An 18,097-nucleotide genomic window follows, 5' to 3' on the forward strand; every position below is an offset into this window, starting at 1 on the left:
CTGTAATGCCCTGTGTAAGTTTATTTTATTTTTTTACGTGTCCCCTAGCTCTCTGTAAGTTTAAAAAATTGAAAACATAAGCCCAGCCCAGGCCTAGGCTTACATTTCTTTTTCTTTTTTTTTTTTAAAAGATTCTATTTATTTTTAGAGAGAGGGGAAGGGAGGGAGAGAAAGAGAGGGAGAGAAACATCAGTATGTGATTGCCTCTTGTGCACCCCCCACTGGGGACCTGGCCCGCAACTCAGGCATGTGCCCTGACTGGGAATCGAACTGGTGACCCTTTGGTTTGCAGGCCCATGCTCAATCTATTTGGCCACACCAGCCAGGGCAGATTTTTTTTTTTTTGTAAAATGCTGTAACTAAATCACATGAAGTGTTTGCATTTTAACTTGTGCACATTTTCTGTTCACCAATAAACTTTTCAGTTAAAAGATAAAAAAATTGCCCTGGCTGGGGCAATTGCATTGTCTTGCAAGTTGAAGGGTCACTGGTTTGATTCCTGGTCAGGGCACAGGCCTAGGTGTGGGCCAGGTTCCTGGTTGGGGACATGCGAGGGGCAACCAATCTGATTCTCTGGCACATTGATGTTTCTCTCCCTCTCTCCTCCTCCCCTTTCTCTGTTAAGTAAAAATAAAATAAATTATATATAGGAATGTCTTTATACTTATGAAGGTGGCTTCTTCCAGAAATGATTTACATTTCCCTCTTTTAGTCTCCTTGGTATATTACTGGTTAGGAATCACCTTTAACCAGTTTTAAGGCTTGTAATTCTCTGACTCTGGTAAAGCCCAGACCAGAAATTCCTGCCAGACTGCAATAGTTTCCAGTCACCCATACCCTCAATGTTGTGTGTGGCCCCTGAGTCTTTTGGAGATGGACTTGTGTTTATTAAATTGATGTACAAACTACAATGGCAGTTACTTTGAATCATTCCAATGGATAAAGTACCAGTCTTTTAGTTTATATTGAGAATTATAATTGCCAGGGAAACCAGCGACGTATGCCACCTTTCTCCCAGGAAGGCACTCGATGCAGGAAACCATGTTACATTCAGAAGATTTCTTAGGGAGTTTGAAATCAGTTTGGGAACATAGTTGATGCTTCATCTCCATGACTGCTAGAATGACGATATCAAAATGCAAATCTGACTGTCCCCCTTTTTCTACTTATAAGTCACTTAGAGTCACTTTCCAGTCACTCTTGTTGCCTTTGGGCTCCAGTCCAAGCTCCTTAGCTTTCCTTCGAGGGCTTCTCCACAGCCCATTTCCCAGCCTCACTTTTTACCATTCCATGCCTCCTATTCTGTTGGCAATAATAGTCCTGCTCTGTAAGTTGGATTAGGTTCAGAAAATCGAAAACCACAGATGCTAAACAAGATAGAAGTTATTCCCCTTTCACATATGGGAAATCTGTGGGCAAGCGGCCTAGAGCTGTGGTGATTGTTCTGTCCAACAAGGTCCTCATGGGCTGGAACCTTCCCCTTCTCCACTCCCCCTAGGGAGTGGTCCTCATTCTCCCAGTCCAAGTTCACAGCTATTCTGGGCCTCACAGTGGAGGAAGAAGAAAAAGTGTGCATTTGCTGGCTCTTAAGACATTACTGGAAGCTGGCACCTGATGATCCTACCTTAATTTCAGAAGTTAGTAGCAGGGGAGCCTGAGAAATTTAGTCTTTATCCTGGGCAGCCATGTGCCCAACTGAACATTTTTTTCTGTGGAAGGAGAGGGTAGACAGCAGTTGCGTGGTGATGTCCTTCGTGCACTTGCTGTAAGCTGTCCACATCTTGTTTGCTCGTTGTGCAACATCTTAACATTGAATACATGTTTGCCTTTGTAGCCTTAGGTCTGCCTCTGTTGTAGGTTCTTAATACTGAGCGGATAAACATGCTACAGGACACATCTGCAAAGTACATTGTTAAACGAATTGGTCGGGCATGGCTTCCCCTGGGCGCTTTTTTGTGAACATTTAAAGTTTTGTCATTCTCCTCACTTTTATTTGTACCTCTTGGCTAATCATACTCTTCCTGTTGAAAATATAGTAATACACAGTGATACAATTACTGTATTTTTAGTTAAGCCAGGCTCCTTCCCTGTTCTTCATAATTTTTGGCTTATTGGTATTGTGTTTTTAAAGCTTCTGTTTGAACCATTTCATATTTCTTTCAACCTTTCCATTCTTCTACTCTTCCTCCCTTATATAATTTAACAAATGTCTTATGAGTACCTACCATGTCCCTGGCAGTATGTTAGGGACCGAGTATGTATTATCAAATAAAAATGGTCCCTGTCATCATGAGGCTTACTTATAGGTTATGGGAAACAGGCACATAGGTAAAGAGATATATAATTTCAGTTTCTAATCTCTTCCTTTAGGTGTTGATTTTTTGTTAGAATGATTTAGCTTTCTGGGGCTACCAGACTTACACTGATGTTGATATCTTTGTGTCTTTAAACTTCCAGATCTGTAAATAGTTCATGTGCTGCTTGGATTGCTAGGTGTTAAGGAGGAGCCCAGAGAGGCTGATGAGAGGAGGGAGCAGTGGGGACAGGGATGGCCTCCGGCTCGGGCTTCCCAGTCTGCTGAGTGCCGACTCCCTGTCTGACCAGGCCGCAGGGCTTCGAAGGGGCACGGTCTCAGCAAACCTGCCACCAGTGTGACAGAACACCTTCCTGGGCTTTTAACCTTTTGGGGCCTCTTTTTATTTTAAAGTGAGTGGGATGAATTATTTATTTAAAAATTTTTTGTTAACCTTTTATTTTGAAATAATTTCAAACTTAAATGTTAAAAGCATAGGACAGAACTATAAACCTTTCTTCTTCCAGATTCTCCTGTTATTAACATTTTGCCACGTTTGTCTGTTTGTCTCTGTCTCTCTCTTGGCATTTTCATGTCATTTGCGGGCATGCGCAGAGGGGCAAAACACTCAGACATTTTAGTCACTCAGTGTACGTGTTCCCAGTGGAGGTCCAGCAAGGCTGTGCTCTGTCTTCTCGTTTCAGCTCTCGTAATGTAAAACAAGTGCCCTTCTTTTCATCCTGCGTAAGGCCATGTTTTCACAGTTTTGTGCTTCTTGTTGATGATTTCTCTGTTTACAGAGGCGCCCAAGCACAGTGCTGAAGTGCTGTCTCGTGTTCCTAAGCACAAGAAGGCCGTGATGTATCTCACAGAAAAAATCAGTCTGTTAGACAAACTTTGTTCAGAATGAGTTCTAGTGCTGATGGCCAGAAGTTCAATGTTAATGAATCACTATGTGTATTTAAAAAGGTGTCTTTAAACAGAAGTACACATAAAACACGGTTATGTATTGCCTGATTGCTGAAGACGTTTTGAAGGCTCGAGGGAACCTAACCATGAATTTCCTCTAAGAACACTGGTTCAGTATATTCACTAATTCAGTATTTATTTGACTTTATAGGACATAATTACGGCAAATAATGAGAATCAACTATATCTATATCGATATACCTGTAGATTTATATCTATATTTTACCACTGCCATTTCAGAGTAAGTTGAGGCCAGCTGTCCCAAAAATGTTGTAACAAAAGAAAACAACAAAATATAAGAAAAACTTTCTCTTTTATTCCTATCCTTTCTGGTCCAGGATCACATGTTGTGTGTGTGTGTGTATTTTTTTTTAGTCTCCTTTAATTTGGAAATCTTTTTCAGTCTTTCCTTATCTTACATGAATGACCTAAGCAGTTTTTAAGAGTTCAGAACACTTACCCTTTTACGTATATTTCTCAATTTGGGTTTGTTCAGTGGTTCTTCACAATTAAATTGAGGCTGTGCATTTTTGGCAGGAGTATCACAGAAGCGAGGCTGTGTTTTTCTTAGGGCGTCAATATCAGGAGGCAGGTCGTGCTGACTAGGTCCCATCACCGCTGATGTTAACTTTTACCCCTTAGTTGAGGGGATTTCTGCCAGGTTTCTCCCCTATAAAGTAATGAATAAGTATTCTGTGGGGAGGTACTTTTTGAAACTACATTGATGTCGTGTTCCTCATAAACTAGCATGCACTTGTTTTTGCGTCCATCGATGGTTCTTATCTGAATCAGTTATTATTGTAATAGTTCTTAAATGATGCTTTTCTAACTTCCTTCTAAGTGTATTTGGTATTCTACTGCAAAGTAGAGCTTTTCCATTCTCCCAAATGTATTTATTTATTCATTTATTTATATCAGTGTGGATTTATGGATTTGTTTTATTTAGTGGATTTATTTATTTATGAATTTCTATTTTATTTTTCACCTATTAATGGGTGAAAGATTTGGACAGTGGGAGCCCTTTCAAGCTGGCTGCTATGTCTTTTCTTTTTAAAATATTTTAAAAATTTTTTTTTAAGATTTTATTTATTTATTTTTTAGAGAGGGAAGGGAGGGAGAGAGAGAGAGAGAGAGAGAGAGAGAGAGAGAGAGAGAGAGAGAGAGAGGGAGAGAGAGAGAGAGAGAGAGAGAGAGAGAGAAACATCAATGTGCGGTTGCTGGGGGTTATGGCCTGCAACCCAGGCATGTACCCTGGCTGGGAATCGAACCTGCGACACTTTGGTTCGCAGCCCGTGCTCAATCCACTGAGCTACGCCAGCCAGGGCGACTTTTTAAAATATTTTATTTACTTATTTTGAGAGAGAGAGAGGAAGGGAGGGGGAAAAAAGAGGGAGAGAAACATTGACTGGTTGACTCGCATGCCCCCAGATGGGGATCTGGTCCATAACCCAGGCATGTGCGCTGACTGGCAACCCCTTGGTTCGCAGGCACGCCTGAGAGAACACTGAGAACGTTGGTTCTCAATCCACTGAGCCACACTAGCCAGGGGGAGGCTCCTGTGTCTTTTTGACATGCACCATCATTCTTTGAACACTTCTTTATGTTTTGACCTAAAAGGATATTCTAGGCTCATCTTGTATTTTCCTCATCCCAGACCTGAAAATCTCCAAGGAGCCCTGGTTCCTTTTAGTAGGGGATGGTACTTCATACGCAGTATTTATGCTCTAGGTGTGCTCACTGCTGATGGAATGTCATTGCTTCTAGGTGTCTTCTGCAGGCAGATCTCTGCCATCCATTTCTTAAAAATCATGCATTCATCCTAATAATGCAATCTCTTAATGTTTCTGAAATGGGATTAAAAGTTAGAATTTAGTTTTTAATGAAACTAAAATATGGTTTCATATTGGTGTAAAAGTCGCTTTGTATGAAAATCATTCCTAATATGATTTTTTGTTTTTATAGAAAAGAATGTTTTAAATTTGTAAGTGACTAGCCTTAAAATGACACATGAAAATGTTAGGATCAATGACTCATGGTATCCTCTAGCCCTGCAGTTTCTGCCTAGAGCCCACTCAGCAGTGCCCACCTCTGGGGGCTGGCAGGTATTGCTGTCAGCGTGGGCTGCTCACTGTCCTTGAAGCATAGTTACCATCAACCTGTCTCGATGAGTTTATTTACTTTTGCTTGTATGTTAAAAGGTATTTGCATCAATGCAGAGATAATTTGATTCTATCCTCTCCCCCTTACACCTCGAATTTAAGGTCTTTTAGAGATGGTACAGTTAAGAAACTCTATTCTCCAAAGATACTGTCCAACAAGAAGTCTTCTGCCTTCTCTGGGATCCGGAGTGAGATGCCTCGTTCCCGTCATCCGGTGCAGACTCATGCTCGGACCCAGAGGGGTCGGTTAAGAGAATTGCGCATCAGGTGAGCATGCGCGTGGTCACCTGCCCGCAGTGATTTTTCCCTTGTTCTCCCTCTGGTTAAAATGAAGGGATGATTCTTATTTGCCTGTCTCAGTTAGTTGGACATCTTGGTGCCTTCTCTTGACTGTGAAATGTTTGGGAGAAAAGGAACTGTTTAAAACTCTGCAGACATAAAATCCATCATTGAGTGTTTTCATTCACATTCTTTAGTTCTACCTGACAAGGTGTAAACTATAGAGTTTCCCAGAAAAAGCCTAAGCAGGGTCCAAAACAAAAAAGGATCATTTTCTCTTTCTCTTGATTAGAACCATCAAAGGGTTCCATTTCTGCATTCAGTAAAATATATCATGTGCCTCCTTGGCCAGATGTTGTGCTAAATGCTGAGCATGTGAGGTGAAGAAGACATTCCTGGCCCTTGACCTCATGAAAGCTTAAAATCAGATATTCTTGACAGACCGTTACACGATCAGTACAACGAAGTGTGTACGTGCACTGAAAGGAGAGGATGTGGCACCACAGGTTCATGTGGCGAAGACAGCCATGCTAGTGTAGCCAGCAGTGACTTCCTGCAGGAAGCGTAAGCTAAGTCCTGAAGCATCATATCAGAACAAGCCAGATAAAGGGCAGGAGGAAGAAGAGCATTCAAACCAAACCCGGAGATGAACTGGCCAGGGCAAGTCAACGTTGCGTGTGTGTGCCAGGACTGCTAGGCTCTGAGGGTACTGTAAGACGCAGCAGCTGCTCTCGGGCTCACAGGGCAGAGGGAGCAACAGGCACCTGCGAGCCGGTGACTGATTTGGTGTCGTAGTGGTTACATGATGGAACAGAGTGCTGGGAGCGCAAGGCTCTTCCTGCTGCTTGGGTTGAGGAAGGTCCAGGAGGGCGTCACACAGGAGCAGGCATTGAAGATGAGCCTTGATGGGTAAGTGGGCACTTGCCAAGTGTTTTAGGTAGGAAGAATAATACAAACAAAAGCATTATTTCATACTTTTCCTCAACTCTGAAGTCTTCATTGACAATACATTATATTGAAAGTATTTTTAAAAAATAATCTGCTTGATTTTCGCTTTATAAACATGTCCCGTCCTATGCTCTGTTTGATGCAAGATTAGCTGTGATTCACCTTTTGACTCATACGAGTATCTCTCTCCTTCTGGGACCTTAAGGTTTCCCTCTCTTATCCAGAGAACTGATGAAATAAGCCAAATGGAGTTTTAAAATGTGTGTATCCTTTCTTTTCTTCTTTCAGATGTGTGACCAGGAAGTTTTTGTATTTGTGGATTCGAAAAACTTTTGGAAGAGTATTTCCCTCTAAAGCCAGGTAGTATTAGCTCAGGACACCAAACCACCTCCGAGTTCAGTTTGTTTGTTTGTTTGTTTGATTAAGCCCACATATATATAACCTTTATTATGGTGTGTGTAACATACCTTCCATGCCCCTGCCCCAGCCTCCAGCAGGCATTTAATAAAATGGTAATTTAACACTAATTAGTTTGACTGAACGAGTGTTTGAAGGAATCACCAAGTAAACCAGGAGAGCTGATACCTGCTGGGAAAAAAGTACTTGCCCAGAAGTAAATGAGACCTTTAAGGGCACTGGCAAGATGGACAAATTCACTTGATCGAGGGAAAAAGTTGGCACTGGCAATGGGAATGAAATGTGAGTCAAGAGAAAGTCCTTCTGCCACATCCTCACTTTGTATAAGCTACCACTTAACTGCTTTGGGTTTTGGTTGATAGTTTTAGCTGTTGCGCCCAGAATGGACTGCAAGGGGGAGCCATAGGGGTCAGGGACACTGCAGTAAGTAGTGGGGTGTAGAGAAGGGGCTGATGGAGGTTATGTTTCAGAGGGAGAATTGGCAACCATTGAAAATGTGAGCATTTTTTAAAAACAAACGTTACTCTCTAACTGGTATAGCTCAATGGATTGAGCTCAGGCCTGCAAACAAAAAGGTTGCCGGTTCAGTTCCCAGTCAGGGCACATGCCTGGGTTGGAGGCCAGGCCTCCAGTGGAGGGCTCATGGGAGGCAACCACACATGGATGTTTCTTTCCATTTCCTTCTCCCTTCCTTGCCTTCTCTCTAAAAATAAAAATAAATTTAAAATCTTAAAAAAAAGAAAAATAAATAAAACCAAATGTTGTGGGTTCTCATGCCCTTCCCTCTCCCCTTATTACAGCCTTTCCTGTTTTATTTTCCTGAGTCTGGCTTTCCTAATCCGGAACATTTCCCAAGGTCCCTTGATTCAAGGTCTTTCAAGCAAACTTGGCCTGTGTGTGTTCTCCAGAATCTTTTCTTTGTATACTTGTAGGTGGGGGTGGTGGGGCGTGGCTTACTGTTCCCATCTCCTTTGTGTCCAGTGGAGCTCCCATGGTGGCAACAGCCCATCCCAGGTGCAGACGTCAGGTGTGGCTCACCTCTGTTCTCCCTTCTTCCTGCACCGTGGCCCCGCTCTCATTCACTGCCTGGTAGCTCTTGAATGCCCCAAATATCTTTTTTGTCCTTCTTTTCTTGTTCTCAGGTAGAGTATTAATCTGAATCACCCAGTTTGCCATTGCCGGAAGTCTCTTGTTTTTGTTATTTTTTATTCAGTTGAGTATTTTATTTATTTTTCCCCCTGTTTGCTTAGAAGTTTATATGCTTGTTTATTTTTCTTTTAAGGACTTCCCTAAGAATATAATATACAGTAGTCTCCCTAATCTGCAGTTTCAGTTACTTGTGGTCAACTGCGATCTGAAAATATTAAATGGAAAATTCCAGAGATAAACTGTAAGTTTTAAATGGCACGCCATTCTGACTAGCGTGATGAAAGCTTGCACTGTTCCACTCTGTCGCACCCAGGAAGTGAATCATCTCTTTGTCCAGAGTATCCATGTGATATATGTTGCATGCCCTCTTAGCCACTTAGTGGCGTCTCAGTTGTCAGATCCGCCGTTGTGGTACCACAGTGCTAGAGTTCAAGTTACCCTTATTTTGCTTAATAATGGCCCTAAAGTGCAAGACTAGTGATGCCAACAGTTTGGGTACGCCAAAGAGAAGCTAAAAGCGCCTCCTTTAAGTGAAAAGGTGAAAACTCTAGACTCAATAAGGAAAGGGGAAATGAATGTATGCTGAAGTTGCTAAGATGTACACGGAGAACAAATCTGCCCTTGAACTTGTGAAGAAGGAAGAAGAAACTTGCGCTAGTTTGCTGAGAGAGTGGGAGAGACCACATTCACAGAACTCTTATCACACTCCTCACAGGCCACCTCACCGCGCCTTTGTTTCCTACACAAATGTTATGCCGCACCGGTCTTTTGACTGTTGGTGGTTTGTGTGCACCTGCTCGCCTTTTGGATGCATGAGGCTGTCTTGTCGCCTGTTTATGCTGTAATCGATCCATGAGTTTTTGGTTTTGCTACAGGGCTGCCCTGCGTGTTTTATGGGGATTCAGAGATTGAACAATGTTGCCACCTCCACCGTCGTCCCCAGATCCTTTTCCTACTTAATTATATTTAACTTACGTTTGACCCATATTTAGCTTGTAAGTCTCTCTTCAAGTAATACCTATTTATAGCCCAAGTATTTGGGAAACGGTGATAGTATTACTGAGGAATGCGTTTGACTCCAGGAAAGTTTGGTGTTGGCTTAAACAAATTGGGATTTGCCTTTTCTCAGAAGCACTCTGGAGGTTGGTATTGGTTCAGCTGTTCAGTGAAGCCATCAAAGACTCAGCCTTCCAGTACCATCTCGTTCTCCATCCTTAGCGTATTGACCCTTTGGCCTCAGAGATGACATCACATAAGTGCAAGAGACTGTCTAGCTCTACACAGGAAGGAGGGGGAAGGGTGCTGTCAGTTCTGTCTGTGTCTTTGTCAGGAAAGCAGAGCGTTCCTGGAAACCCCCAGCTGTGTTCTGCTTCTGCCTCACTGGCCAGGGCTATGCTGCCGGCCACCTTTTGATGCAGAGGAGGCTGGGGACAAACCGTTCTTTCCAGCCTCTGTAAGGATGTCCATGAGGAAGCAGTCTTGGCAGAGGGGGCTGGGTTAGCTATTGACTGGTGTTTGCCACGCTGCTTTCCTTTCTCTTTTTTCTTGTTTCTTGTTCTCTCTTTTGTGGTGGCTGGGTATGGGGGAAAGAATACCGGACTGGACTTTAGGAGACCTGGGTCCTGGTCGTAACCCAGACCCTAATTGTTTGAACTGGGGATAAGTTATGGCTCTGGGCCTCAGTTTCCCAAATTATAAAATGGGAGAGTGAGAATATTTGTTCTCTTAGCCACCTACCAGAATTAGAGTTCTGACATTGTGTTCCCATTGATTAGAAGTTTGTGATGGGGTGGTTGTTTTCAAATTGCACTCTTTTTTAAAAAAAATTGTATTTATTGATTTTAGAGTGAGAAGAAGGGAGGGAGGAGAGAGAAAGAGAGAGAAACATCGATTTGTTGTTCCCCATAGTTATGCATCCATTGGTTGATCCCTGTGTGCGCCCTGACCTGGATCCGCAGCCGCGTCATTTCGGGACAGTGCTCCAGCCCGCTGAGCTACCCCACCAGGGCTGATCACCTTTCGTTTTACCTGTCTACGGATTTTTTTTCATTTCTGTCATATTTTTAATATTCAAGAGATCGTTTTTGTTCTCCAAATGTTCCTATTTGTTTAAAAAAGTAGCATTCTGGAGGCTTATAATTTTTGAGGTATTTAGTGATTTATTTGTTTTTAAGATTTTTTTGTCTGCTTATATTGTCTGTTTCTTTGAAGCTCTCTTTTTCTGTGTGTTTCTGGGCACTGTCTCATATTGGAACTTTCCCTCAAATGTCAAGAGACCCTTTTATTATCTGTTCACATTTTCGTTAGACACTAAAATGCTAATTTTAGAAGCTTTTATATGGATGCCCAGGGACCTGTAAGGTGAGGGCTTTCACTTCAGACTTTTGAAGCAGAGAGCAGACAGTTCCACTTGGGGACCTCCTGATGTGAGTGTCTGACGGCCTTTTCCCTTTGGCTGATCAGTTTTCCCAGAGGAAAGGGGTCCGTCAACCTTCTCCTGGGGTGGGGTGGAGGTGGGTGGCGGTGGTTGAAGCTTGGCTGCCAGCAGAGGAGAGGAAATGCGGGTCTCCGACTCTTGGTTCACAGACTTCTCCAGAGCTCTGCCTGGGATTCTAGAATCCAGTGCCTCTCTGGTTGACCCTCCCCAGAGCTGAGCCTGAGTCTCTGCTTGGCTAAATAACAGGATGCAGGGGCCTCACTTCCTCACCCACAGGCTTACAAATAATCCTGAGTTTCTTCTCCACCCAGGGCTCCCTCTTCCTGACGCCCCCTGTTCCCACCCACTTCTGGAGCTTGTGCCGCCAGCTGGTTGCTTCTTGACTTCCCCACCACAGGATACTTCTTCCTCTGCTTTCTCCTATCTGTTGATTCACTCGCCTGCTTTCCATTGTCCGAATCTGTCGACATCCCTTGTCTGTCATCGTTGCTCCTAGTCTCTTTGTCTTTGTGGGCTTACACCTTTCGAATGTATTTGCTGTTGTTTCAGGGAGGTTTTAGGAAGGGGAGGAAGTAGGTAAATAGTAGATGGTAGAAGAAAGCACATGTGCAAACAGAAGTAGTTCTTTTACTTTACTATATTTAAAAATTATGAACAAAGTTATTGTTAAACTTTTTTAAACTACAGAAATGTATAATGTATGAAATACTGGTCTCTTAAATCACATCCTGAGAGAGAACCCCTGGTAATAGTTTGGTTTTCTGGAGATCTTTCCAGGCTTTTTTTTCCCTTTTTTTCCTTTTAATTGTTGTTTGAGTACAGTTTTCTGCCTTTTACTCCCATCTCAGCCCACCCCTGCAGCCCTCCCCACCTCCCTCCTGTTTCCACCCTATTTCTAGGCTTTTTATACATATAATAAAGTCATGTATATATGTATACACACACATATAAAAATATGTGTAGGTGCACATGTACTTTAAAATGTATATATGTATTTGGTATATATTACATTAATAATTCAAAAAGATGAGTACCAAAATACAAAAATGTTAATTTTTTAAAAATGGCATTATGTTATATATACTGTGAGGTGACTTAATTTTTTTTCACCTACCAACTTTTTTTTTTTTGTATCTCTCCCTATCAGTATCCTTAGTTTCAGTTCATTTATTTAAAAAATTACCTGGCTGGCATAGCTCAATGGATTGATTGCAGGCTGCGAACCAAAGCATTGCAGGTTCAATTCCCAGTCAGGGTACATGCCTGAGTCATGTACCCCAGGCCATGTACCTCAGGCCATGGCCCCCAGCAACCGCACACTGATGTCTCTCTCTCTCTCTTTCCCTCCCTTCCCTCTCTAAAAATAAATAAATAAAATCTTTTAAAAAATGATCACATGGCATTGATTGAATTTAACCTGCTCTCTTTTAGTGGACATTTGCAGTATTTCTTTTTTATTATTGTGACCAACAGTGAGGTGAGCTTCCTTCACAGGTGTACATCTTCACAGGCCGTTTTTTTGAAACTGGGAGCGGGTGAGGGGGAGGGACGTGTTAGTGGGCTGCAGAACCATGAGAGGCAGTTCAAGGGGAGTGACAGGACTAGAGTCCGTGAGTTGCGAATCACCTTGGCAGTGCCTTGTTAGGGTTGACACAGGGTCTCTGCTCTTCTGTTTTTCTTGTTCCTTCATTTCCCCTCGTTATTTTTCCCTCAGTAGGCATTGACTTATTTTATAACTTTTGCTCGCCTATGTGAGAAGCGAGCTACTACTTTTTACTATTCAAAAAGATTCTCTAGCCTGGTGAGTGAAAAAATTTGAGAATAATTCTCAACTCACTTAGGGGACTTGGAAAGTCATGTTTTTATTTTATTTTACTTTAACATCTTTCATTGGTAAGATCTATAGTATAAAATTTTAGGCCTCATTTCTAGTTTAAGTAGCTCTATGGTTTTGATCTGAAAATGTTAAATATGTCTATTTTTTTTAAGATTTTATTTATTACTTTTAGAGAGGGAAGGGAGGGAGAAAGAGAGAGAGAGAGAGAGAGAAACATCAATGTGCGATTGCTGGGGGTCATGGCCTGCAACCCAGGCATGTGCCCTGGCTGGGAATTGAACCTGCGATGCTTTGGTTTGCAGCCCACTCTCAATCCACTGAGCTACGCCAGCCAGGGCAAATATGTCTATTTTTAATTTATTTTGGAGTTACCAAATCATGGACCACACCTTACTGTGAGAAAGCAGTGGCAATAGGAAACTGCGCTTTGGGAAGAGAGAGCAGTGTCAACATCATCGCGTATCTCTGCTTTTTCCCTTGCCCTAGGTTCCACTACAGGCAAAGAATACTCCGGAAGGCCTTCGAGGAGTGGAAAGAAGAGTGGTGGGCGTGCCATCGCGAGTGGAAACTCTGTGTTCGAGCCGACTGTCACTACAGGTCAGATGTCGTTTGTGTCACCCCACGTTTACTCGCACACGTTGTCAAATCGTTCCTTGGCATGCTTATGGTCAGAGAGAATAGTTCTGCATCGTTTTCTGTTTTTCTTCAAATTCTCTCAGGGTGACAAGATCAAAACCTGGAGTCAAACCCAACACATGTGCGCGTGAGCACACACAGAAACACTCTTCTAATTCCAGTGATCATTAGGCATTGGTCACGCTAGTGATTCGAGTAGGGTTTTCTCCTTCACTTTCACTCCTTTTTTGTTGTTGTTTTACATTTTGTTTATTTATTTTTAGAGACAGGGGAAAGGAGGGAGAAAGAGAGGAAGAGAAACATTGATGTGAGAAACATCGATTGCCTGCCTCTCGCAGGCCCCCAACCAAGGGCCTGGTCCACAACCCAGACCTGACTGGGAACCGAACCAGCAACCTTTTGGCCCACAGGCCAGTGCTCAATCCATTAAGCCCCACCAGCCATGGCATGAGTCTTACTTCTAACTTTTACTTCTGTAACATAAGTTATTTTAATTTATACTGATTATAGGAGAAAATACATAACCAATAAATCTTACACATTGTGTGTTTAAAATGATGTTTACTCTCATTATAATCATTTCTTTATTTAGTTTCTCTGTTGTAAGGGTTTTGATTTATATATTTTAGACAAAATATATAATGTATCTAATATATAATGTATCTGATATTTAGATACATTGAATAACTCTCATCTGCTAGAGTGTGACATTAAGTCTTAGGAAATGGGGCGGTGGAAATACGGAAGGACTGATGTCTGAATGTGTCTAGTGTATGTAGAAGGAAAAGAAAGAAAAAAAGTGTCATTGACCATGTTTTAGTGCAGAGGAGAAGAGTAATGTTCTACATACTGTAGACATTAAGTTGATTACGACTGCCATTCCAGACATTAGGGCTTTGTGGATGCTGAAGGCGAAGCCATTCTCAGAAAGGCCAAGGCTCTTCTCCCCAGTGACACCGTGAGGTGCGGGGAACAACACTCTGCCAGGGACCGCAGGTTTTACCACAACCACAGGAAATGAAATTTTAGCTCAGGATGTAGATATGTTCTGTATCGGAAACGTTCATGGTAATTTCTCCCGAGTAGGGACTGGGTACAACAAATTAGGAATTGTTCTGCTTTAAAGAAAGGGCATTTGCTTCTTTGGCTCCGCAGGTATTACTTGTACGGTCTGGCGTTCCAGACCTGGAAGGCCTACGTGCGTCAGCGGCAGGCTGTGAAGAACAAGTACGTGAGAGCCGAAGATTATGGTGAGAAACGGAGATGCGTGTCTAAAGAAAATGCCCAGACTGACTTTCCTTTATTAAGATTTCAGTTTTGGGGAGCAGTTTCAGATTCACAGCAAAATTGAGGGGCAGGTACAGTGATTACCCACATGCCTTCTGCCCCTTCACACGCATAGCTTCCCCCATTCGTAAATATTTTCTCCCAGTTGGTGGCTTTCTTTGCATTCTCAGTAGTGTCTCTTACAGAGCAAAAGTTTTTAATTTTGATGAAGTCCAGTTTATCACATTTTTGTCTTATGGATTGTGTTTCTGATAGCTTACGTAAGAACTCTACTTAACCCAAAGTTGCAAAGATTTTCTCCTAAAAGTTCTGTGGTTTTACTTATGGATCTTGTATCTCCTGCAGCCTTGCTAAGTTCATTTATTAGTTTTAGGATCTTTTATGTAGATTGAATGGGATATTCTCTACAGTCATCGGTAAACTGAGACAGCTTTATTCCTTCCTTTCCAAGATATTTTTATTGCATTGTCTAGGGCTTCCAGCGCGACACTGAACAGGAGTTGTGAGAGTGGACATCTTTGTCTCACTCCTGATCTTAGGGGAAAAGCTTTTGGTTTTTAACCTTTAGGTGTGATATTAACTATAGGTTATTTGTAGATATCCTTTATCAGGTTAAGGAAGTTCTCTTATGTTCCTAGTTTTATGAGCATTTTTATCATTAATAGATGTTGGATTTTGTCATCATTTTTCTCTATTTTGAGATGATTCTGTGGCCATTTTTTTTTTAGTTTGTTAATATGTTGAATTATATAGAGTGACTTTTGAATTTTGAACCAGCCATGCATTCCTCAAATTAACACCAATTTTTATGTATTGCTGGGTTCAATTTGCTACCTTTTTTTTTTTACCCTCACCCAAGGACATTCTTACTGATTTTAGAGAGAAGGGAAGGGAGGGAGAAAGACAGGGAGAGAAACATTGATGCGAGAAAGGAATATTGATTGGTTGCCTTCTGCATGTGCCCCAACCAGGGATCCAACCTGCAACCGAGGCATGTGCCCTGATTGGGAATCGAACCGATGATCTTTCAGTTTGTGGGGTGATGCCCAACCAACTCTATATTATAGAGTTTAAAGAGAAGTCACTTGGGTTTTTAAGATAGAAGAGTTATTTCTGACACATGACATTGTCTTAGGCCATGTCCACAGGCCTCGGGGAGTTCCCATTTACTCTTGCACAGGTACGTAAAACGCCTGCAAGTACAATCAGGAGGACTTGGGGAAGGCTAGTTCTCAAATTGTCATCAGAATCTTGGTAGAGACAACTAATGTGAATTCCTGGGTTCCATGCTCAGAAAATAACAGCTTGCACTTATTGGAGACACTTACCAGAGACAGTCTAATTTACTCTTTGCAAATATAACCTCTAAGGGAGGAAGCGTTTTATAGATAAGGGACTTGTGCAAGGTTACTTAGCTAATAAATGACAAGGTCAGTATTCAGACCTGGCTTGTCTTATCTTGGGAGACCAGACTTTAAACCATAGCACCATGCTAGTCCTTGTGGCCTGGGGGGTGTTGATTCCTGAGATCTGGGGTGGGCTCGAGGAAGCCACATGTTAAATTTTTCTTCATAATTTGAGTCCACTTGTCAACATCTATGAAATATAAGGTATAGCTCCAGTCCTACTGACTGCATTTTGGAGAATGTTCTAAAAATGGTTTATACAATTGCATTGTATCCTTTGTATAGTAAAAAGAAAAGAAATTTACTTTATTGGTGATGACTTTCATAATGAACATGGAATTTACCACAAAGGGAAACCTGTTGACCTTTGCAGCTCCGTATCTAGTAATTTCTCTTTTCTCTGGGATCATTACTGGTCTTCGTTACTGTTTCCCAAACAGATACAGAAAGTATTTTTTTTGTTGTGCTTATGCTACTTAATTATTTCAAACAGCAAGTTTTATAATACAGTTTCTTATTTTTTAAACTTTGTATTGTGGAAAAATTTAAATCTCTAAAAAATTGCAAGATAGACTAAGGAACCTCCCACCCAACTTAAGTATCAACTCACACCAGTCTCCCTTCTCTGCTTCCTGTGTTATTCACATCATTTCATCTGTAAGTGTTGCATAATATATCTCTAAAAAATAAGGGCTTTTAAAGTAAAGTATTTCTAAACAGTGCAGTATATTGATTTTCCTTTAAATGTTTTGTAAATGTTATCACTGATATAGCCATTCTTCACATGCACTTGCATCTTTATTAATTTTGTAGAGTTCCCAACTTTTCCAGCAGGGGGCACTTGAAGGCTGGAGGAATTTATTCAAAGGTGGGACAAGTACAGAGAGCGCCATGAGATTTTATCACAACCCAGAGTGATCAGTCTTCCCTTACCCCATTGTGAAAATCTCTTTGGTGCATCTAGATGCAAAGCAAAAGATGCGGCAGGCCTGGAAGTCCTGGTTGATCTACGTTGTTTTTCGGAGGACCAAATGTCAGATGCAGACCGCCGCCCTGGAGTTTAGGCAGCGGAGTATTTTGTGGTGAGTGCACTCACAGTTCAGCAACTATCATTTTGTCTCAGCCTTTTGTTTTTAAAAGATTTTATTTATTTATTTTTTGAGAGAGGGGAAGGGAGGGAGAAAGAGAGAGAAACATCAATGTGTGGTTGCCTCTCGCATGGCCCTTACTGGGGACCTGGCCTGCAATCCGGGCATGTAGCCCGAGTAGGAATTGAACTAGTGACCCTTTAGTTCACAGACCTGCACTCAATCCACTGAGCTACACCAGCCGGGCCTGTCTCAGCCTTTCTTTATGCTGCTGTGAAGCAGCACAAAACCGCACCTTAAAACAGTTTTGAACATAATTGGTACCTAATATATATTTATTGAGAATTTGTCCAACTATAAGATCAGGTTTTCACATAATCATAAGTAACACTAGTTGAATACTCACCGTGTTCTAAATCCTGTGTTAAGTATGTGGGTATATTAATTTTTTAATGTAATGCATCTCATTTAGTCCTCACCATAAACTGTAAAGTTAAGTATTGTTATTGTACAGATTAAGATACATGAGGTCTGTTTGGAAAAAGTCCAACCATTGTTAATATAACAAGAATGGTTAGGGCGATGTTGATGTAACCTGGCAGCCAAGGCAAGGGGACTGGAATGCGCATGCGTGAGCAATGACGACTTCACTGTACTAGTCATGGGGGGCGGCAGACACTGTTGAGTGCGCATGTGTTCTGTGTGGCCATTGCATTCAAAATGAGAGAGTAGAGCAATGAAGCTGCATCACACTTTGCATTAAGCTTGAACATTCCTCCGTGGAAACTATTCAGATGATTCAGAAGGCTGCAGCTATGGGCAACTGGTGATTGGCGGCTTCATCACAACAACACGCCTGCTCATGCAGAGTTTTTTGGTGAAATATCAAATCACCCTGGCGACTCAGCCCCCCTATAGCCCAGATTTGGTGCCTTGTGACCTCTGACTTTTCCCAAAACTAAAATCACCTTTGCAAGGGAAGCAATTTCAGACCAACAGTGAGATTCAGGAAAATAAAACAGGGTAGCTGATGGTGACTGGAAGAACTGTGTGAGGTCCCAAGGTGCCTACTTTGAAGGGGATTGAAGCATCATTGTCCTATATACAATGTTTCTTGTATCTTGCATCTTCTTCAATAAATGTCTCTATTTTTCGTAGTACATGGCTGGACTTTTTCTGCACAGACTTCATA

General features: G+C 41.9%; 1 protein-coding gene across 1 annotated transcript in view; it reads left to right on the top strand.

The window, feature by feature from the left end:
• SFI1 (SFI1 centrin binding protein) overlaps nucleotides 1–18,097 on the top strand; it is a 62,413-nt gene that overhangs the window by 12,925 nt on the left and 31,391 nt on the right. Inside the window, exons 3-7 of the mRNA XM_036013694.1 lie at nucleotides 5,524–5,688; nucleotides 6,937–7,008; nucleotides 12,975–13,085; nucleotides 14,280–14,374; nucleotides 16,782–16,899. Of these exons, the coding sequence (XP_035869587.1) occupies nucleotides 5,524–5,688; nucleotides 6,937–7,008; nucleotides 12,975–13,085; nucleotides 14,280–14,374; nucleotides 16,782–16,899 (561 nt within the window). The remainder of the gene's footprint in view (nucleotides 1–5,523; nucleotides 5,689–6,936; nucleotides 7,009–12,974; nucleotides 13,086–14,279; nucleotides 14,375–16,781; nucleotides 16,900–18,097) is intronic.

Source organism: Phyllostomus discolor, chromosome 13 (genome assembly GCF_004126475.2).
Source record: "Phyllostomus discolor isolate MPI-MPIP mPhyDis1 chromosome 13, mPhyDis1.pri.v3, whole genome shotgun sequence".
Classification (NCBI taxonomy): domain Eukaryota; kingdom Metazoa; phylum Chordata; class Mammalia; order Chiroptera; family Phyllostomidae; genus Phyllostomus; species Phyllostomus discolor.